Here is a 24210-nt window from a genome sequence, read left to right as displayed (position 1 = left end):
CGACGTTTGGCGATTAAGTACGCATTATTTGGCGAGATTAGCGATCTGACACTCGTTATTCGGCAAAGTTTCTAAATTTACATTCGTAATTCGGCGAAAACACACTTTTTACTTCCGGAATGGAAATTTTTTTCACGAAACATCTGGATTTGACACAATGACGATCGACTACAGTAATTTCTGCTGCTTCCAGTGGCGACTTTTTTTTTAAACGGCAACTGACTCGCATTTGCATTTTAAAGCTTTTTTTTTTTTTTTTTGAAGCCGAGCACAACTCAGGTCTATCGCCATGGGCAATTTACTACCTAGTCAGTTGTGCCGGAAGTGTACCTAACAGTCTGAGTGCGTATTTAGTGTTGTGTATGATTTTTTAGTGCTGCCATCTATATCTCAGAAGTGAAGTGAGTGTAGTGTAATGACTGAATATTTATACTGTTTGTAGGACTGTCGCTCTCTGTGGCGAGACTTTTTAGCGGGGAGATTGGCTCGCATTTGCGCCTTGAAGTTATGAACCACAGAAAAACAACTTCAGCCGACCACCACTGTGGTGACGATGGGGCTCGAACCCGGGTCCCCGCGATGCGAGTCCGTCATTATGACCACTCGACCACCACAGCGGCGCACTTTAAAGCTGAAAGACCATTGCAAACTATCATCAGTTGCACAATCACGGATATTATCGGGGTTTCACGATGGAAAGGCCGATAGTTTAAATAAAGCGTACAGTGGAATATATATAAAACACGCTCTTAGAAAGAATCGTTTCACGGTAAGCAGGAACAAAAAATTTTTGGCGTCCTTTAAGAAATTCTGGACATACGAAGCAAAATTAGCTATTTGGCGCAGAAAAATACGAAAACACTATTGGAGCAGGATGGCGCAAGATGTTAATTTTGGCGCGGTGTTCCTACCCCTGGAAACAGTATAATTTTGGCCTCCCCCCCCCCCCCCCGTAATTTTTAAAAGAAAAAAAGACTCAGCGGCCTTCCCCGGTAAATTTCCCATGAACCTTGTAAGCACCAACGTGGCGACTTTTTTTCGAGCCAAGGAATCGTCGTTTTGCGGTAGTCAATTCAAGATGGCTGACAAAGGGCACATAAAAAATTACAAAAAAATATATAATTTATAATATGAATTAACCTAATATGCGAAAATCGATAGAAATATATCGGGAAATACGGAAAATTAGGATGAAATGAACACAAAAATCGAATCAACAACATACGGGGTTTATGGATGCTGCTGTCAGGGATACCTATTTTAGCGCGAAAACAAGTCGCCACGTTAGCGCTGACTCCTCCCGTAACTTTCAACGAACAAAAATAGTGAATTCGCCCCCATCCGGGACACCCGATTCACCATGGCCGTAATACAATTGTTTTTTATGGAGGGGAAACGTAATTTTACTGCCCCTTGACTGTGAAATTCGATAATTTTGCAAATGAATTTTTATTGCCTTTTCTTAAATATACCATTCCATCAAAAACCCCGCCCAAGGCATTGCCCCCCCCCCCCGCTTTTGGATCTGATCACGGTATGTAGCAATCCGGGTCGCAAGTACGAACGAAAATTTACTATCGCTCGGGGCCGGTATCCACTCTTTTTAACAGAAAATGAGTAAACTCGGCACCTTTCCTCGTTCAACACCCGTGGACATGGCCCCCACAAGGGGTGGGCTGACAAGGCTCCAGCCCTGGGGCCCGGGATGATTTTCATTATTTTTTTGTTTTTCACACTATAAATCCACCATAAAGGGGCCCGTGGAAGTCTGGTCAGGGGGCCCGCAAAAGTTCCCAGTCTAGGGGGCCCTACTCCAAGATGTGGGGGCCATGCCCGTGGAACCAGACCCCCGCCCTCTCCTATTGCGGTCATAACAGACTCGAGACAAACGTTTTAATAACTTCCGAGGTCTAAAAATAAGATTTTTTTACACATCAAGAATGGCGCGCAAGATGTCGATATTTGTTGGGGGGCAGAGCGTACCGACTGAGCTGAAGAAAAACAATGATCAGAAGTTCATTTTGAACTCTTTTTCCATAAAAGTTGCAAAAACAAAAAACAAGATCATTTTCGTTCATCAAAAATACGGCCGGCAATCAAAAGAGAGAAACAAATCGAATCCCGACATACATCCATGCGGAAAAAACAGACATCTCACCTATAGAGAAAAAACCAGTCTATGTATCCGTGCTCCCGTGAGGGTACGCCGCCGCCGATTTGCATACAGCGTCGGAACAACCGATTCCCGCACGTGCATGGAGAGAAAAAAAAAGGAAAACAATCCAACAGTATTAAGTCAACAATCAGTATCGTGAAGATGCTCTAAATTAAGTTACGGCCCGGGCATAAAAAAAATTAATATTAGGCCCTTTAAATTAGGAAAAAAATGTGAAGTAGGGGCCAAAGGCGTGCTCGGTGTGCCCATCGTTAAATCCGCCTCTAGTTACGGCTCGCATGCACGTTAACTGAGTTTTTATCAGCCTGATGACAAATTTTCATCTGATTTGGAAACCCTTGTGTTAAACTAAATGTTTAATTGCAGGATTCTGTGATCTTTTCATAAATAGTTCTCCTTTCGATCAAATTTGGGGGTACGGTTTCTTGCTGAGATTTAAATCCAGTTAAAAATATAGTACGAATTTTATTTGTCGATAGATCGCGATTTTCAATCGGATGATTTTTTTTTATTGTAAGTAAATTCAAAATACATGCGAGCTTCTTTAACCTTGGCCAGCTACAAGAGTATTCTCCAAAGCGTATTAATACGCTTAATACGTATTAATAATACGCGTCTTTAATACGCGCTTTGGTATTCTCCCGCTGCGCGTAAGTTAGCTTCTGCACGGGCTCTCTAATCGTCATTTCAAATAACATTTAAAAAAATTAACAAAAGTAACGATAGAACAAACAACAAATGTAACTTGCTCGATGCTCAGAGAAAGGAATTTGGCCCTTAGGACTAAAACTTTTTAAAACAAATAAAATAAAGGATCAATTTTAAAATAAGATGAAAATGAAAGAACGAGTGAGCACGTGGGGAAATAAGAAAGAATGGTAGTATAGGGGGGAAAAAATTCTTTGTTGTAAGTACGCCTTTTATGCTAGTTTTTTTTCCGACCGGCTTTTCCATAAAATGACGATTCTTTAACCAAGGAGCTTTCTTTTTCCAAGCGCCTTGAAATCAAGTTATGTTGACGTCACACGGTATGCTCCCGGGAAGATAAGATGCCTTCGATCGTAGTTCAATGAAGGGAGGGAGAAAATTAGCGATATTGAACAGGTCAAGTTCCTCCTTGAAGAAAAGAAAAACACTGACAGCAGAAAAGCGCGCGAGACCGAGGTTTTTTTTGCTAAAAAAGTGGAAAAAGTGACCTGGGCCTGAAAATACGTAATAAAAGTGACCAGTTTCTAAAAAAGTGACTTTTAGTGAAAAAAGTGACCCGTGCCGAGCCCTGCATCATAGCAAAATGAATAATATAATTTATTTCACCCGAATATGGAATTCTTTTAAGAAGCTAATTTTTCTTGAACTTTCGATATAACAACTTTCCAATATAAGGTCTGTTTTCTGTGGAATGATGGGGGTCATTGTAATAAACGCCTATATTTTCAACAGCTTTATCCTCAAATTTTTAGTTCCAAATTTTCTTTTTTGGAAGTGGGGGAAAGGGGCTGAAAATACTATTTAAATCTTACAGTTTTACTATTACCGCCCATTTACGTTTACTGTAATGGTGCCTTGTTTTCATCTATTTCACAAAGCAGTTTGCAGATTGTTTAGGTGAATAAAATGTGGGTTCAAACGTAAAGGCAGCAAAAGAACTTTTATGTGAAATAGTGGGGAGGAAAAAGCTTGCAGCTTACTTTATTCTTGCTTTTATGCTTGTGTTTTTTGCTCTTTGTAGTGCTTGAGTCTTCGCTGACTGCCTCAGAACCAGTGGCGCTTGGAGAAGACCTACTATGTACTGCAAAATAAACAAACATATGAATAAATTTCTGAAACGTGCTGCAGCTGAACAGAAAATTTACAAAAATAAATAAATAAATAAAAAGATGCATTTGAATGCTAGTAAAAAAATTTACATGTGGTAGCATGCATTTTATTCGACTGATAATCTATTATAACACTTTTCTTTGACAATACAAGGTTTTTCTTGTGTTTCACAGAAGTAGAGCATAGTTAAATGAGATGAGCAAGAATTACTACGTCATGTGTCACTAGATATTATCAATGCCGTCTGAAAAAAGAATGTTAAAATTATCAACAAACTTTTACTTGTCTTTTATGAATTTTTTTCAGGTACTCACCACTTGATGCACCACTGGACGTTTTCCTCCCATTCATATACATGTTTTCTAACACACTCAAATCCTCATTCTCTAAGCTGTAACGAACTTCATTTTGTAATTCAGGTATGGAAGAATCCTCATCATCATCTTCATTTTCTTCAACAATAGACGAACTCTGAATATCTCCAGATGAAGATACCTACGCAATAAAATGTTGATAATCCAACTAGTTTCATTCTCACACATGACATACCAATCATAATAAAAAAAATTTGAATATTGTCCTCCAAGCAAGAGATAAGGCTTGCCATGTATAGTCGTCAGACAATTCTTCTTCTTCTTTTATGTAAAGCTATTGTGCATTGAAAATCACTCAAATTATCACTTGAGTTTTTTTTTTTTCTTTCTCCCTACTGGAAAAAAAAATTGTCTGATGTGATGTTGTCAAATCTCATCACATACCTGGAGGACTATATACTATACAATCTTTTAAAATTTATTAAGTTACACTATGAAAACATTACTTACCTTGACTATACTTGTAGAGGCATCATCTTTGACTACATGTTTAAAAAAAAAGGAAATATATAATTATATAGCGCATAAAAGGGATGATAAATTGATTTTAGTTTATGGAAAGAATTCTAATAAACAGTCAAACCTTGTTAACACAAAACTGCATTAAGCAAAATACAGTAAATACTTATTAGTCATACTACTTAACCGTATATATTCTTACTTACAAGATGTAAGCATGGAATGACAGGGATGCACTAAGTATTCATTCACCATACAGCTTTATTCTGCAATGGGTCTATGATGCCACTCAGAATAAAATGACACCACCTCTCCTTGTCCTAGAGCATAGGGGGCCTATCATTCCCTGATGCTTATGAAGAATAATCTGCGAGAGGATTACTGGTTCTCTCAGATATTGTGTCCAAAAAGAAACATGCATCGATCCGTGAGAAGTATGCTTCAGATCACATGACATAAAGAAGGAAAATTTGAGAAATCCCCCCCCCCCCTCATATAACTAATCACAAGCACACATTCAAGATATTTTTTTATATTTTTAGTGGTGCTTTCATGCCACTCTTCATGTTTATTTATTTGAGAGGGATATCAAGATTTTCGCATGTAATGAGTACATGTTTTTTTAAGTGAACTTCATAGTTAAATTCATATATTTCAGCATAAATTTCATTATTTGTGATGTTTCCTGAATAATAGCTCAGCGAAATTACAGAAATGTACCTTGATTCTTGAAGAACTGAGGAATAATTTAAATTATGTTAGACTCCCCCCCCCCCCTCCTGATTATTGCAATATACATACAATTTTTGCAGTGGTCAGTTAAAATTATTCAGTTTTCTAGAATGCAATATTATTACTCAATCACTTATTGTGATTAACTGAAGTGAACAGTTATGAGAATTTAACAAATTATACCCCCATCTTGTTCATATTTTTCTTCCGACATAACACCTATATCAAGGAAACATTTTATTTTCTGGATATTATGCTGAGGTGAACTCGGAAAGGAAAGTAATTTTGTCTCCACCAGGACTCGAACCCAGGCCCTCTTGCATACCGGGCAAGCATGTTACCATATACACCTATATTCCCTATGACCATCTGCAGTGAATTTAAACCTTTTTTTCATGTGAGTACATTTTAATAGTTGGTTTCAAAATTGAGTTCGATCAATTGTGAAATGCTAAATGAGTTCCTTATTTGACAAGCAAAAATTTCATTCGGTTTAATTCACAAGAAAAATTACTTTTTGGATAATAAAATAAAAGTATTCCGTGTTTTTGTGATCGTATTGTGATTATTTTTCAAAAATAAACATAAAAATAATTTTTTACAAATGCAATGCCATTGCAAGTGTACTGTAATCCGAATCTCAGTTAGTGGTGCTCCCCACTCCTTGTCACATGGAGTGAAAACGATCCATGTTCAAGTTTCGAGCTGGATGAAAAATTCTTTTTTCTCTTTGAACAGCGCAAACTCTATCCATGTCTCGGATTATTTTGTACAAGCATCAAGAATTGGTAGAATCTCAGGTTGGTGAAGAACCTGGGTCCTTAATGAGTAAAAGCGTACCATGGGGTTTATGAAGTTAACTTTTATGCATCCTTTCGAAATTTAGAGTATCTGACTTGCTATAGAACGTTTGGTTAAACTTTGGTTTACCAAAATACGGAAGAATTTCTTTGGTTCTTTTAATTTTTACATTAATGAAGTTTGAAACATTATTATAAAAAAAACTTACCTGCAGAGTATGCTTCATCAGGAGATGATGAAAGTTGTGGTTCTAAACTTTTACCAGTAGCGATAATATCAGAAGAGTCATCAACCTTTTCTGAAACTGTTTTGGAGTTCAAAATGTCCTCAGGGTCCAGATCATCTTGGTAGCCAGCTACCATAGGATTATTACCTTCTTCCTCGCTGCACAAAGTGATAAATGTTATGCAGTATTAGAGCAAATACTTGAAACAGAAAAAAAAAACACTATAACACTTAGTAAAAAAGTTATTTACATGAAAATGTATGCACAAAATTTATTTTTACCAAGATGAGTGAACTTCATTCTACAGAGAAAGATTATGATTTAAAAGTAACTTAATCTGATAATGTGGAAATTATTAATCACATCCTCAAGAAATAAAATGGATTTCAAGGAAATGTAAATTGAAATCTTTCACCTGTCTGACTCTTCTTCAGGATGTGTTTCAACTTCTAGGGGCTGTTTTTCTGGCGAGTCTTCCAGGAATGAATTTAATGAGCGGCTTGTGTCTTCCGGAACAAAATCTTCTACACTTTTCACAGGACTATCCCCTAATGGTGATGTCATATGTGCGACCGTCAAGGCTAGAGAAGATATTTATTGAATGATAAATACTGGTATGCTCACTCATATACCTGTGAATTCAATTTTATACATATATATACAGGGCTCAGAAGTCAATCAGTGTAAGTCAATAAACAGTATAAAAATAAGATAAAAGAATATTTTTATTCCATGGTCAGTATAAGTAGAGCTATCTGCTGTTGCGATATAAAGAAAGCAACTTGAGTGCTTTGGCAATTGGAAGTTTTAACAATGAAAAGGCAATTGCAATACAAAAGTCATTTTCAGAAAATTGACACTGATTGACTTCTGATCCCTTCATATCATGGTCATTGTGTTGAATAATTTTTTCTTACACGAAATGTGCTGTCATGTACAAAAAATTCATGTATCTGAATATGAAAAAAAACAATCAAATCTGCAGAAACTATTAAAAATTATTTTCAGATAATTAAGAAACACATGTTATAACCAGAATTTCATATTGCATCATATAAAATATTGAGAGAAACTATCATTTACTTTTATCCTCAGTCTTGCTTTTAGCAGTGGATGATGACTTTTGATTGTTTGGACTTGAGGATTTATTAAGAATTTTAGACAAAAAGCCTTTTTCTTGTTTAGGAGGATCCTGGAACGATAACAGGCATTCAAATGAAATTGTAAATTCTACTTAATGCAATATAAACTGGATCAAAAATATACAAAGCTGGATGCATCAAGAACTCGCTCTAAAAAATGTGTTGATTTGGTTAGTTTGACTGAATGTAGCAGCTTGAATCATCGAGTATTTTTGTTGCATCACAGTATTTTTTTATTTATTTTTTTGCGCATGAGGGCGCAAAAAAAAATGATTCGGCAATGAACTGGATCCCTAGTCATTGCCGAATCTGAGTGACAACAGAAATTTTTTCTATACATCTCGCCTACAGTTTATGCATGAACCCTCAGCAGGAAGCTTTCTGCAGTCATATTATCACCATTTCTGTTGTACCTGCACGTCAAGAAAGATTCCAACAAGCATAAATCAAACTTGCAACACTTCTGAACATTAATTCCCTAGACAGCTTATACAGATCTCTTGGAAACATGTGAAGATCACATTAATTTACTTTTTTTTTAAAAACTGCCTTTAGTACTGTAGGTAAGTATTTTATTGACCTGAGCTACCACACTTAGCAGCATTAATAATGTGGCAATTAGATAAATGTAGGCTTCTTCCTCAAATTTTATTCCTTTTGACTCACATAGTCTGAAAAATAAATTAAGCTGTAAATAACTACAACTATAAATATATTTTCTATTGTGAATTCTAACACAATTGACCCATTTAAAAAAGTAGTATGATAAACACATTGGAATAAATTGACTATTTTGTGATATATATAATATATTGGGTTGCTGCATTTTAGTTATATTTGACATCCATATTTGTTATGGTCATCTTTTTTGCAGCCACCTTATTGAACAATTTGCCTGTTGTGACCTTTGCATTTGTATTTATAGCTGAAGTTATTTACAGCTTCATATCAGTAATTAACACATTAAACACTCAATAAATCAAACAAAATTTCTATTATCTTTTACTATCAAATATTTAGTACCATTTTGTACAGTGTAGAATTTTCCGATGACAATACCATAGCAAGTAAAAGACAGTTTTTTAAAAATTGGGAATGGAAATATTATGCTTACTTCAGGGGGAAGCAAAACAGGAACTGGCACAGGAACAACACGTTGGGCACCGCTATCATTCAAAGCAGACTGACAAAGACTGGCAGGCATGGACACGCTTTTGTTTACACTTGAAGGAGCTACATCAGGCACATATACACCACCTAGAAATATTTCATAAATCAAAAGCTGAATACCTAGTCTTTTTTTTAGCCCCCCCCCCCCCCGCCTTCAGTCCATATACAGCGATACCTCAGCTAACAAAGATTATTTGTCCCTGAATTGCATTTATTAGCGAAACACGATTTTCCATCAATTTCTATGAACAATTATTCAGTTCATTCTGGGTACTGCCCAAAATTCAATGATAAGCTTTTTATAACACCAAGAATTCACGTTTTCATCCTACTGTTAATTTCTCCGCTTGTTTTCCAGCTCCACCTCTGAGTCACAGGTATAGTGCTGTCAACTATTTTGCAAGTCCACAAGCTGCCACTTGCTAATCATGCAAGGACAAGGAGAAGTTCTAAATGACAATCTACAACAGGCATCTTTAATCCGTTGCTCGCGAGCACCATGGTGCTTGATGCTCGTGCCCGATTTTGTGATCACGAGCACTTTATCAACGTCCCAATCCAACAATTTGTACGAAGTACATTAAAATATTAAAATAATGTTGATTTCGGGCATACGTGTCTAACTTGTTGTAAGGGTGCTCTTCTTTCGATGATGGATACTGGCAGTGCTCACCACTAGAAAAAGGTCGAAGACCCCTGATCTACGATCACCCTGATTCTATGGACAGGTCATCCTGGAATGCAGACTGGTATACCCGAACAGTGAGATTTATGGTAATATCTTAAATAATTGTCAAAATTCTTAAATCTTAATAGCTAAAAGTCTACGAAATGAATGATAATTATTTTGAGTTATGATTCTCGTCTCTTGTTGTGTTTGCTCGTGGTGCTCATTCTTGATTCTGGTTGTGACAAATACTTCATCACAACATAAACTAATCAGCCTCGAGTGACAGTATTCCGATGATGACTGCCACTAGAATTCAGCTCGCAATATGGATGTTTTGTTTTAGCATGTGCATTCACATCAGTGAAAATGTTAATTAGCCGAGGTATCACTTTTTATATAAATTTCTCTATGGTATGAATAATTAAAAATAATAATGAATAAAAACCTTCTTTATGTGAAGTTGTCATGCCATTTTGTTGAGGAGCATTGGCAAATGCATTAACTGATTCTACAGAGGTAGATGGCGGAACCCTTGACAACTGCTCAGCAACTTGTCGCCTATGGTTCACCAAATTATCCAAAAACCTGAAATGAAAAATGGATCATCAATCAACTACAGTAAAACATCGATTTTCCGAACAACTCGGTCAATCAAACACCTTTTCAACCTAACTCATTTTCAGTTTTTTATAGTCATCAATGCTGAACACAGTTGGTATTTTCTTGGAACTTGAATCCTCTTATCTCTCAACTCGACAGCCTCATTTTCTTTAGCTTTAGCAGTGTTAACACTTTTCGTCTCTCTCAAGTGCAGAATGGCGACAAAACGAAAATGTGTTGTTTTGAACATAGAAAAAAAAGTGGAAATATTGAAAAGATTAAAAGCGTGTGCAGATGATGGTGGAAATTTGCAGCTGAATATGGACTAGGTGTGGCAACCCTCAGTAATTAAAAAAAAAATTGTGATAAAATAGAAAACTGCAGTCAGTTTGAAAACAGCAGATGAACTAAAGTCTCACAAAGGTTTGGAAAGTTATGCCTGTATTTTCATGTTTTAACGTAACCACTGAAGACGATCGAAATCTTCCAGATTCGAAAGAATGCTTAGATATGCTTCAGGAACTCCCTGTATTCCAGTCCTGTCATGAAAGTATGTGTCGCGTGTTGAAAATTGATGGTAACAATCCGGGATATAATTTTTTTGGATGACGAAGAAATAATTACGAAAGTGAAAAATCAAGTTGATCAGGGTGACTGAAAGTGATAAAGATGAACCAACGGCGTATGTAATAATGCACAGTGAGGCAGAATAGTGTTTCACAAAATGTCTCCCGTGGTTAGAATCGCGGCCTAACGCTGACCCGTTTCAATTTTTAATGTTGAAACTATTACGGCATGAGGCGGCAGAATGTCGTATAAGCAAGTTGAAGCAATTAAAGATGGATTCATTTTTTTCTTTTGGGGTCATTCAAGTATTACGTCGTCATCAATGGGAAGGGGGGGGGGGTTCCGATTTGCTGACTTCTGATGACGGGGGGGGGGGGGGGGTTAGGATAATGCTTACGTCATCAACCAACCATTATGAAAATATGAGTTAGGATTCAGAGGGGCAGAGCTGATGACAAAATTTTGCTGATAAGAGGGGGGAGGGGTCAGCGTTTTTCTGATTTTTGCTGACAAGGGAGGGCTGTCAAAAATGGCTAAAAATTCGCTTACGTAATACTTGAACGGCCTCTTTGTGATACACTGCCTATTTTTTTCATTTACTTTTCAGAATAAGTCGGCTAATTTTAATTATTTTAAGGTTTTTGTTGCTGAATTCCAATTCAATTCATTAACCATCCAATTCAATAAACAATTCATTCCTTTGTGTTATGGAATTAGTTCCGAAATTGATTTTTCAAACTTTTCACTTTTCTAAATACCCTTCTGTCCGGATGTGTTCGGATAACCGATGTTCTACTGTACTTATGTATTTTTTTTAAATTATAAGTTCAATATCATAGCAAAACTTGCCAATTTAATCAGTCATCTGGCTACACCAGAATAGAGCCCCATGCCAATTTTCTGCATATAATTCACAGAACACTAATTATTAATTACTTCAATTATTAAATTTGATTTTATCGATGATTTTGAAAAACAGCTAAGAACGTGATGTGTGAACTCAGTTTCAATGTATTCATGAAAAGTAATTTTAATAAAAAAATATATTTTATTAGCTTCAAACTTCCAAAAAAGAGGAAATGAGAAAATAATTAGTCGGTGACTGGTTAAGAGTATGAAACAAACTTACACGTCATAGTTCTGGTCCTCTGATTCAGCCAAACTGTCCAGCTCATCAATAGTTGTTTCTATTTCACTGTTATTGAGTTCCAGTTGTTTCAACAAAGTCTCTTTCTGATTTAAAGATGAAGGGAGGGGAAAAAATTAACAGCAATAAACACTGTATTTTTCATAACAGAAATATATCTTTGATATAAATTTGAATGGCTAAGAATAGTGAACATAATATAGTCAAAAGGAAGTACATTAGAACCCCCCGAATCAAAAACCCTGCTGAACAGCTCTCAAAAAAAAAAGATTACATGCACGAAAAAGTTGAAGACTCAACAACTGAAAAAAACGAACACCCATAAATACTGCATTGTAACACATTACATTTTACATATACACAATGATGCAAAATATAAGTAGTAATCCATAATCTTATGTAAAAATAAGTTGCATTAAAAAGAAGATTCATTTGAAGCAGCAACAACCACATATACCCAGTGGACAATGCAGTTTGTAGTCATCGTCTCAGAATCATGATGTCTGCAGGGATTGCATCATACTGCTTCATGTATGGAATTACAGTTTACAAAGCTACTACAACTCCTGAATGAATCTTTGGTGGTGGAGCATCATAATTGAACCTAGTGGTTCTGAAAATTTTGCCCTTTGTGGCTCCCTTGCTATGATAACGTTTATCCGTGACACCTCAGAATAGTCTAAGAAAGAATCACTCAAAAGCACTGAATAGGCAATCAGCAATGTTTGCAGCTTACTGCAATGCCCTTGGAAAAAAATTGCTGATGTCTGTCGGAGAAACAATGCACACTTTGAGAAAGACTGGGCTAACCCATCGCTTGACGATAAGCCATTGTCAGTTGAAACTTCAGAGACTATTTCTACATCCATGAAAATTTGATGGCTGTTACAGTCTAATGACAACATTTCACCCACATCTTTTTCTTATACTTCCACTAAACCAGGGATTTCTTTTAAAAAGCTGGGGAATTTCATCAGAATCTTTTTTTGTTTCTTGATTATGGTAGAAAGCAAGTCCTGGATAGTTTTCCCTGATCTCTTTAGCAAGGTTTTTGTCATGTGTTCTGATGCTTTTGCAGGCCAGTAAACAACATTTCTCACCAATTTGTTTTTTCATTTTTTGGAGAATGAAAAGAGACTCATTTTCAATGAGATATCGAAGCACATTTTTTTGTACACCTGTTTGATGGATTGTAACCTCCTTTGGTCCATCGGCTGAGGCAAAGACGTAACATTGGAAGGTAAAAAAAATCACTTTAATTTCCCCACAATTGTTTATGTCAATGTTAAATTTATCATCAATCTGTAACTCTTATCCCACCTGAAGGGATACTCACTATTGCACAGCTGCCAACTTCGGAGAATGAGAATTCGGGAGGTTTTTTTTCGCTCGGATCCAAATTCTGCATAGAAATAAATGCAAAAGTGATATTTTAAAACATTTTAGGGATTTTTCATTAATAAAAGGGAAATTTTAGGGATATTTTTCCCTTTGCCAAAACCATGCAAGCCATCGCTAATCATGGCCAACCAGTAGGTTGAGTTAAATTAGTCCTTTTGGTTTAAATAAGCTCTCAAAAATCAAACCAAAAAATCTCCATTGGGCCCGAAACGGGACACATGGATGAAGCAGATACACGCGATTGTGCCAATTTTAGATATCGAAACACCGGATTGATGCTTGCTGATTGGCGAATTTTGGGTTTTCTTCCCAAAAATTAAATATTTTTTTGTGATTTAACAAAAGAGGCGACAATTTACACAAAGCTTATGAAGCAGCTATTGTTGTTCCTTCTTTTCGGATAAATTCTTGGGTCATAATTTTTTCCCTAAAATGTAGGGATTTTTCACACTCACGGGCGAAATTCGGGAGATGAAAGAATTTTTCAAGAGTAGAAATTCGGTAGACTTGGCAGCTATGCTATTGTTACAGTTTTAAAAAAGCCATGTTTGAAAGACCTACCCCAGTGTCCGGAGGTATGAGGTTTATAACCTCATGCTCTGAGTGTGAAAGAAGCAACCCAGAAAGGAAGCAGTCCAAACAATTTGTTTAACTATCAAAAACACTGCAAAACTTCTTAAGATGCTCATCATGTCTCATGATGGCTGTAATACTTATTTGAATAATTGAGAAGAGTTGATTATGCCATCCATGTACCTGAAGTTGTAAAAATGGAAGGTTGAAGAACTTATGAAGATACTTCAGTCCGAATCCATTCCTCATTGACGCTTCAGCATACCTTATTTGTGCTTTTCCTCTTGGTCTAATACAGTAAATAAAAAAAATGACTCATTAAAAACCAGTCACCAATGGAGAGAATTTGTAATATCAGCATTTAAAAACAGCAACCAATGTAATATTTTTCTTTATTGAGGAGTAACTCTTTTTTTAATTAAGTCGATGGGCCTCAATATATTTCTTTATACCCTCAATGAACACTCCTTGTTAGTGGGCAAAATTTCTGATCCAGTGGTGTCCATTATCGAGAGGTTCTATGTATATCCATTAAAATATGGATACACACACACAACACACATGCCAAGCATAAAGTATATAAGAATTTTTTAATTTTTCTTTTATATAAAATTTCTTCCCTTCATTTTGGAAACAAAAATCCAGGAAAAAAATATATGCCATATTTCGAGACAGATATGACGAGTAAAACTTAGAAATATTCTATATAGTCTACATAGGCCTATGAAAAGAATTTCCCAGCCTTTGGCACATCAAATAAATTAACTTTAACAAAAAACTACTGGGGGGAAAAAACATCATTCAGATCGGGGGGGAAGACATTACTATTTGGTATACTATTATTCCTGTTTCAAACACAAAAGCTGCAAAAGGCAAACTGTTGTATTATCTCATAATTATACCATCGATTCCACATTATTACTGACCACACACATATTTCATATTCATCTGCTGATTGTTACTGATAGTTTGTCACCTTTGTTTTAATGATGGTTATGGCATTCATTCATTCATTTATCATCCAGCTATAAATTAGGTTAGGCTATTCAGACTATCATAAATGGGTGATTCTCACGAAATTGGCTTAAATTGTGTTCCTAGCAGTGTATATTTTTAAAAATTGACACAGAACTTATTTTACATCACTTTCTATTTATATTTCAGTTTCTGACAATTTGCAAATTCAGTTTTCAATTTTTGTCATTAATAGATATTTAAAATTTCTTTGAACAAATTTTTGTTTTTTAAAAAAATGTCCTCCTCCTGGCTATTCCCAGCCCATTTTTCAAATTTTGAAATGATAATTTTCTATCTTAAAACAAAAGCATTTTTAGTACCAGTATACTTTCACATATTTTATCTTTTTCATAATTATTTTTTATCAATAGTTCACAGCCAAATGAAAATTTTCCCTAGCTTTTTTTGCCATTTGTGACACATATGGAAAACATTGATTCAAGTACTACAACACTGATTGCCACCTTTAAAATTTTGTGTTGGAAAGGTTAAGAGAGAGAAGAATATAACCATTATTTTTTCTTTTGAACTTCCTTTTAAATCAATTAGAATTGTACATTAATTCACAAATTAGATTTATTGAGAAAAAAAAAAGAAGTGAGGGTGTTTTTATTAAATGTCTTTCTCTAGGCTATTCTTTTTTTTTATAAGAAATAAATAATTTAAAATTATTTTCACTTTTTACCATGTTACTTCAGAGAGTTCTATTATTTCTGAAAAGCACATGTTTTCAACATGCTTAGTTTTTGATCAGTGATGCAGAACATGAAAATGTCTTTCTTCTGACATTAAGTAACCCAAAGGAAAGTAATCATAAGCTAGAAATGATAAAAATAAAAAAAAATCTAGATTTCTTGGTTCAACATCAAGCTGCTTTTCATCTAAAAGGCTTTGCTTTGAGAAATGAGCACAAATTAGAAATCTGTTGTCCCTATAAAATTGATAAAAAAAAGTAAAAAGAAACAAACAAAAGGTGAAATCAAAATGCCATCAACAAAAAAAATTTTAAAGTATCTGCACTTGTCCAAATTAAAAACAGATAGAACATGTTGTGAGTGTGTCAGGTGGGGTAAAATGGTCATAAAAAGAGATGTTTTCATCTTTGAAGAGGTATAACCATATGACTTTTTCAAAAATAGGATATCTTTTGACTGATATTTTACATTACATTCTTAGAGAGTATAATAGCACATTTTTCAAAAATATTTTTTGAGTGTAACAGTTTTTTTTCTGCAACTTTTTAGACCTCACTTTTATGACCACTTTACCCCATGGGGTGGGGTAAAGTGAGTAGTGCATGGGGTAAAATGGTCATACCAAATAATAATGAAATTTTAAGAAAATAATCAGTGGGCATTGAAATTTTATTTAACACATTTATCAAACAATCATTTTCTACTTTTAAATTTATATTTTTTAATGTACTCTATGGTTATAAATCTTGGCTTCATTAGGATCTTCAAATACAACTGACCTCTTATCTCATCTATGTCCTTATTTTCTGGAAAGGTATAAAAATTCATTATTTTGGCTTTTTCAAGATATTCAACAGATAATAAATCCTTATTAATCACTTGTCTGATAATTTGCATTATTGGTTTTTGTTCTCTTCATGATAAACCAGCACCCCACACACACAGCCTTCTGACATCTTTCATAAAGTTTGAATAGTTATAGATTTGCCTCAGATCTTCAAGAAAATTTTTCTTTGGCTATGGGAGTTAAATGTAATTTTTGCATATTTATTTTGTGGCAGTCAAAGTTCAACTATTTCCTTAATTAAGGTTTCTCCTATCCTATCCTGAACATGTTTTCATTTTGCCCTTGAGTTCTGTATTACTCTTTCGTTTACACCTGAGATTAACGAGGGCAAGGTAGTCAGTATATGGCTTTTTTCAAGTCTCTCATCAGACACAACACTGATATTAGTTAATTTTGACACTTTCTAAGTTCAAGTCAGCCACTCATGAAGTTGATTCTGTATCTTTACTTCCCTTGGTTGTGAATTGTGAAAGTTCAACATCTACAAAAGGGGGGGGGGGTTGTTCACATTGAGCAAGAGATTTCAAGCCTTCAATACTAGTCTCCTTTGCATGGTAACCGTGATTTTCTTCTAGAATCCTTTTGTCTTGACTTGTTAATGATCCATCTTCCTTAAGTCATATGGAATCTTTAACTCATGTTCTTGCAGCTCACATGATATTCTAATGCTCTTTCCAACAGCTAACAATACTAATGGAAGAATGTCAGAGTACTGTTGTATATTCTTTTCACATATAGGTTCAAACACCTACTTCCCAAGTACATGTTTGCTCTAGAAAAGAAAAAAATTGAACTACATTAAGTAAAAAGTAAATTAAGTAAAAAAAATCTTACATGTTCAATTATATGTTAGGCAAAATAGCTCCTAGCAACTAAGTGTTAGTTAAGCCTAATGCTATGACCACTTTACCCCACATTGTTTAAATTACTATAAAATATGAAATATAATGATTACAACTTACCAGTGCATGGAATAGTGTTCTTGAGATACTTCTGGAGTGCCCTGTACAGCCAATCTATAAAAAGTTTTAGCAACTAAAATGGTAGAGAGAAGTTATTCAGGCACTCAAAAAATGGAACCCGAGCTTCAACAACAAAAAAAATGTTCATTTCCACTAAAATGTTGCTTGGCATTATATTTTAGGTGAAAAACTTTCCTACTAGTAAGTGAAAGTTAAAACAGAAATTTGGTAGTAATATCAATTGAAATTCTCAAGTTATGCCATTTTATGTTCAGTATGACCATTTTACCCCACCCGACCACTTTACCCCACTTGACCCTAAATATCAAATTAGTGATGAAATAGGCAAAACACCACATCAGATTTGCCTATCTCTTAACATAGTGAAATTTAAATCAATTTTTTTCACCATTAACCTCGAACAAACTTCACTGCTGGCTATATTTTACTTATCAGCAGGTAAAGAAATGTCTCTAAGAGTTGTTTTTTTTTTTTTGTCTTTTTGGATTGCCATTTATTTTTGCTTTTTCTTTTGTTGTTCAATTTCGTGAGAATGACCCAAATAAAAAATTAACGAAACAAATACAATAGTTCCATGATAACTATCTTTACAGCAAAAGAGAAAAAAAAAACCAAGATTGGGCGGTACTAAAAATTATGAATTTTATTATAAGAAAACCCACTAGAGACAATTCTGACGATTTAGCAGGGAAAAAAATGCATACCTCTGAATGCTATCGATAAAAAATTTGATCTGATCTTCCGTCACGGTGCGATGGTGACCCATGTCACGATGATTGGCTAGTACAAGAACTGGTACATGATGAGGCACTAGGGGAAGCTCTCTCTGAACATATGCAAATGTCCTAAAGTAAGATAATGCACACATTCAAATCAAAACACACAATTCATCAACACCTACATTCAAGAAACATGTATATATATTTGTGTATGTATATATATTTCTCATCATATTATGATGTTATCACTCATATAAATATTTATAAAATATAGTTTGAATGCTGATTGGACAAATGTAACTGGGTGGTTTTTCACTATTTCAGGGTTGAGATGATAATACACAAAGGGTTTTCATTAAATTTGTATTTTACTGTACATTGCACACACACACACACACGTTAATGTTTTAGGAAAAATGAAATTATTTTGCATTATTTTAGGGGATGTTTTTTAACTTACAGAACTTGTACTTTGTGTCTAAAATTTTATATCAATTCTAAAACAAATATTTGAAAATAGCACAATAGAAGGAATTATTGGCTTATAATCTTTAGCACTTTCGGGTCTAAGCCTGAGCCTGACTTGGGATGCCGTTTTTGTTCAAGGGAACTAAGCCCAAGTCAGACTCAGGCTTATCTTTTAACTCTAGTAGCTATAAAATGGCTGAATATATATGTCCCCAGTGTTTTTTAGCTTAATCTATAAATCTTCTAGTTCCAAAAAAAAAATATATATATATATATATATATATATATATATATATATGGATGGCTTTATGAAATGATGTAGAAGTATAGTTGAAACACATGTGTTTTCCTCTTCCTAGGTAAGGTAGCTACGTTTGTTGATGACAAGATATTCACATTCAGATAAGTTTTTATTCAGAATTTTTTGAAATTTTGTGTTAAAAAATTATGTTTTCCTATGAAGAACTTTTTTCAAATGCTAAAACATACTTCTTTTAATTATTTCTCATTAAATATTAATTATTAGTACCTTTAAATAACTACTATATTATAAAAGAAAAAAGTTTGAAATTTCTAGCTAAAAAAAACTGTTGAGATGTATATATTTCAAGTATTTTTAAAAAAATCATGAAAAGTGCCAAAAACCCTCAGTCCATAGGGACAAACAGTCGAAATAGCTCAGACCCGAAAGTGTTATAAAGAAGGAAGCATGAAAAGTATTACCAACCATTGTTTTGTGATATCCAAAACCATTATAACTCCATTAGTTCCCTTGTACACATCAATGAATTCAGCATCTAGAGCAGCTTCTTCTGGAACTTGCTATGAAGTATATAAAATATTACAAAATTTTAAATTAAATACAGTAAAACCTGTCTATAAATACTGTAGGGAACTAGAAAAAAATATTGTTGTAGACAGGTTATCATTGTAGATAGTTTGAGCATTTGTGCTATTTCCTACTGAATAGGAATTCTGTAGGGTCAAAGAAAATATCGTTATAGGCAGGTTTTATGGTTATGGACATATAACGATATATAACATTTATATTTCACTGTATAGGCACACTTCTATAATCCTTTAGTTATAGGCAGGTTTTATGGTTATAGACATATAACGATATATAACATTTATATTTCACTGTATAGGCACACTTCTAAATATATATAACTCCAATTTTCAATACTTCAGATTAGTTTCAAGTTCCTGTTTAATACATTTTCTATATATTAAAGTTTGAGTGGTTTTCATTAACTATTTTCGTACTGAAGCATCCTACTCAAACTTCATACAAAAAAGAATATATAATGTAAGCCAGGGCTTGACAAATACCAGTGCCAGGTCGCCATGGCAACTAGAAAATCAGTATTGGGGGCCTGAAATTTTCTTCAATAGATTGTTAAATTTAGGTCAATAAGTGACACAAAAAATTTTCTGGTTTCATGACAGTGTGTCTTTTAACATAGAAATAGGATAATAATGTGAAAAACATTACATAGGATCAACAATCATGTTTGGCTCCTAAGAAATATGGCTGGCATCTTTGATTTGTCAAGCCCTAGTGTAGGCCAGAGCTCTACAACTTTTTTTACACCTGCTGGCCAGTAAAAATAGTTGAACAATTTCACATACCACAGGGAATGAGATAGGCCTAAATAATTCATAGCCCTGCTGATGGTTAAGGCAAATAAATGTCAATACAGAAAAAAGTATTTTATTCACTAAATCTAAAATTATGTATCAGCTACAGGAATAAATGCAAGAGTATACTATAGGTTCACACACAGAGGAGACTAAAAAAAAAAAAAAATTTGCTTGTGCAGGATCAATTTTTGGCATCCGCTGACTATGTTGTTGTTGTTTTTTTGGTCAATAAAGCTCTTTTCACTCTCTCAACTCGGATTTGGCACCCATGCAGCTGCACAGCTCATGAGCTATCCCGTTCATACCTTAGGGCTGAAAAACTTTCAAAAAAATCCAGGCACCAGAAAAAACTTTTTGCTGTCAAAACAAAAATTGCTTCTTTTGACTTTTTCAGGGCATAGTATTTTCCATCCTCTTTCATATAGGCAGATACGATGCTTTAGAAATGATTTCAGACATTTTACGCTGCTCTCAGCCTGCAATTTAGTAACTATGCGAAGAAATTTTTAGGCATGAATTCCAATTCTTCAGTCGCCATTGGGACCTAGCACCTAGGATTTGTTCAGACGTCATACATATATGCGAAACAAAACAAATTACATTCAATGTTTAATAACACAGTAGAATTGAGTGGATCACGCCTACTTTAGGTAGCCAAAATCTTTGAACTTATGGAACTTTAAGGTTGAATTAAATAAAGAAGTAAAGAGCGAGCATTACATTAATGCAAAGATCATTTCAAATTACTATACAATGTTATAATTATATCAAATGAGTATAGTATAAAGTTTGAATGAACCAGTTTCAAAATGGTACATAATTTAATTACACCTTTATGAAAAATGCCAGAGAGAGAGATAACCTGAAAATGAGTTGATGGAGACTATTGTACAAGGTGCATTAAAGTTCGTCAATGGATGTGATTGACATAAAGAAACATCACTAATCAGATTATCATTTCAATGTTTAGTTTCTCCTTAAAATCACCACTTACTTCTTGCACCCTGTTATCGATCTTGAGACCCTCAATTTTTTTCCTTTTCTTTCCCTTATCAACAACATCCCAAACTTCCACTTTCACAACATCATCAGTGGCTTTGTAGTTCCACTGAATGCTTGCTACCTGAAAATGAAAAAAGTTTGTATGTAGCTGTATAAAAAGTAAATTGCCAACTCACCTACAACATATTCCACTCTCAATTACTCCAAAGAATCCTGAAGGTATTTTGACAAGATTTCAATATTCTGTGTAAGTTGGGTCCATTTTGTGGTAGCGTATTTGTGATACCTGGCAAGAGAATAATTACAAATACTTTTTGGATATCATGAGAATTCTGGTGATCTTTCCTGAACGAAAATTTTTCCTGTAGAGACAATGTTAAAGTATCCTGAATATCAGAAAATAATTTCCCCAGATAATTCAACAAAGTAGTTCACTTCTGTGAACTACTTTGAACTACTATTACCCCAGATAGTTCACTTCTGTGCCAGCCATCTTCAAGCTGTTGCTCCTCAAAGCACTAAGAGCGCTCAATGTTCGTGTTCAATTTCATGCTCACAAAAGTACTTTATCAATGCTCCCAATTAAAATTTCCTGTAAAAATTACATTCAAGGATTATAATTATGCAGATTTCAAGCACATAAGTCTGTCAAAGTTGCTATAGGTGTTGCTCTTTCTTTGATGATGGGCATAGGCAGTGCTCATGGCTCAAGAAAGGTTGAAGACCCTTGGCCTAAACAATAAAAAGATGAATACAAAAGGATTCAAGTTTGTGCTACCAATTGCAAAATTTTTGATGTAATCAAAAATATAAAAAAAAACAAACTGAAATTGCAAAAGAGTGCAAAATTTTTCAAATTCAAGAATAAAAAATTAATAAATATGCCAATGAAACTGAAGAATGATAATAAAGAAATAGAAGCTTGGATGGAGAACAGAAAAGAAAACAATTTTGACGATGCCAACTAAGCCATACTTGAATGGTTTCATGTTCAAATGATATGGTGACCATCCATGATTGTGTAAAAAAAGTAAAGAAAACCACAAAAGATTTTCGAAACAGTGAAAATTTTTCCCGCTGTTCAAAAAAGATGGGGTTTTTTTTCTCTTTTGACCAAAAACGGTTGGTAGACAGAAAGGAGAAATTTTATTATTGTGACTATTGTGATATTTTCTATGGAAAATCAGATTTAGTAGACCATACATTTTAAGATGAGTGGCTTCAGGAAAAATTGAATCTCATTCTCAGTGAGTTCAGTACAATCCACAGGATATTTTCAAGAACTTTTTTAAATGGGGCCATAGCTGGAAAATGAAAGAAAGGATTCATATATATCTTCCATGAAACATGTGAATGAAAGCTTCAGCCTCTTTGTTTTAGCAAAAAAGCAAAGTGACTACTTGCTCGAAAATTTCTAAGTAATTATCACATTTCATGTATCCATTCTGCTACTCTTAGATCACAAGGGCCATTTTTTGCTGACTGATAAAATCGTACCTTGATATGAACAAATGACATAGGAAAATTGTCTTTTTCTATGAGTAATGGTAAATGAAATTATAATTTTAAATTTATAATCTTTAATTTTTTTCAGATATTCAATTTATTTCAGATGAAATTCTTGTGCAATTGATAGGGCCTACAAATACAAGGCTACAACTGGAAAAATGCACAACAAGATGGCTGAGAAAAAGATGCTCATAACAAATATGGATGTCACATACTTCTAAAATACAGTGACCCCCAATTAAAAATTCAATTATAAAATAAGTTGTTTTTAATCACTATTATTCTGTGTAATTAGTTCTTTATATATAAACAGTGTAAAATGGCAAAATCATGTTTCCTTCATAATAGAATATTATCTGCAAAAACTGGCATTAACTGGCATTGATATTCTTTCAAGCAGGTTGAATACAGTTGTGTGTGTGTGTGTGTTTTTTTTTTTTTTTTTTTTAATACTACATTTAAAGATAAAAATAGCCAAATTTCTTTCTGAAATTTTGTTTTTCTTTACACATCTCAATTTTAAGCCCATGGGCTACCACATTAATTATTATTTTTCAGGGGAAAAAAATTGGAGTACCAGTCATAAATCATAATTTACAGCTAACATAAATGTTAAAGCCATTGAAAAGAAATATCAAAAATTTCAATTAAAACAAGAAACAATACCCATCCAGAGATAGAAATGTATTCGGTAAGTAGAAATAGAATTACAGGACTAGGAAGGGGATGATTATGTCAGTACATTAGAGCTTGACAAATCTTAAAAAATTTAGACTGCAGAACAATCTTTTACAAGCCAATTCTTTTTCCAAGAAAAATGGGTCAAAAATTATGTTTTTTAGACCAGGACCTAGTGACCACCTTTGTTACTGATAGATATGTTAATACCAAAGCCTGAAGTGCGGTCACTTCATGAACTAGCCGAGAGTTTTGGCCAAAGTCTCCAATTTTCAGAAATGATTTCGGCTTTGTCCGGCCAATTCTCAAACTGGTAGGAGACTCCTGGTCAAAGTTTGATGTGATGATGTAAGGTAACAGTAGATGGCAAATCCATTTTTTTTCATCGACAACATATGATACATGGCTTGCATTGAATTAACTCCATGTGACAAGAGAAATTTGAGAGAAAAAACTATAAAAGTAATAATGTAGACAGTTTTCTATGTAAAATTTTGAAGAACAAAATGATTACCACATCATGACTTTGGAGCCAGGAGCCACCCAGACCACATCGCCTCATGGCGATATCGGCCATTGCCCTTGCGGACATAGGAACCTTTGGAACACCTTTTATTCAATAAATATTCAAATATATATAAAAAATATAAATAAAAAATAAATAAAGCATCAAAATTACGTAAGATGGTGATCAATCAAATATTAATACTTGAATAACAAACAATTCATTGAAATCTCGCCAATTAGCTCACTGAACATCCACAATAGTAGAGCATCCTGTCATGCTGATTG

The 24210-nt window shown here is 34.2% G+C and overlaps 1 protein-coding gene across 1 annotated transcript in view; it reads right to left on the bottom strand.

Moving 5' to 3' along the window:
• LOC149087777 (rab-like protein 6) overlaps positions 1 to 24210 on the bottom strand; it is a 37238-nt gene that overhangs the window by 6913 nt on the left and 6115 nt on the right. The window contains exons 4-16 of the mRNA XM_089231703.1: positions 21224 to 21352; positions 19313 to 19407; positions 18103 to 18243; positions 14040 to 14145; positions 11865 to 11968; positions 10014 to 10153; positions 8843 to 8985; positions 7670 to 7778; positions 7002 to 7167; positions 6569 to 6744; positions 4819 to 4850; positions 4309 to 4489; positions 3865 to 3965 (exon numbers count right to left, since the gene is read on the bottom strand). Of these exons, the coding sequence (XP_089087829.1) occupies positions 3865 to 3965; positions 4309 to 4489; positions 4819 to 4850; positions 6569 to 6744; positions 7002 to 7167; positions 7670 to 7778; positions 8843 to 8985; positions 10014 to 10153; positions 11865 to 11968; positions 14040 to 14145; positions 18103 to 18243; positions 19313 to 19407; positions 21224 to 21352 (1623 nt within the window). The remainder of the gene's footprint in view (positions 1 to 3864; positions 3966 to 4308; positions 4490 to 4818; positions 4851 to 6568; positions 6745 to 7001; positions 7168 to 7669; positions 7779 to 8842; positions 8986 to 10013; positions 10154 to 11864; positions 11969 to 14039; positions 14146 to 18102; positions 18244 to 19312; positions 19408 to 21223; positions 21353 to 24210) is intronic.

Source organism: Pholcus phalangioides, unplaced genomic scaffold (assembly GCF_987345545.1).
Source record: "Pholcus phalangioides strain wild (caught in Gottingen) unplaced genomic scaffold, Ppha-v1.0 ptg000004l_1, whole genome shotgun sequence".
Taxonomy (NCBI): domain Eukaryota; kingdom Metazoa; phylum Arthropoda; class Arachnida; order Araneae; family Pholcidae; genus Pholcus; species Pholcus phalangioides.
The sequence above is the reverse complement of the archived record's forward strand: the minus strand, read 5'-3'. Positions and strand labels throughout refer to the sequence as shown.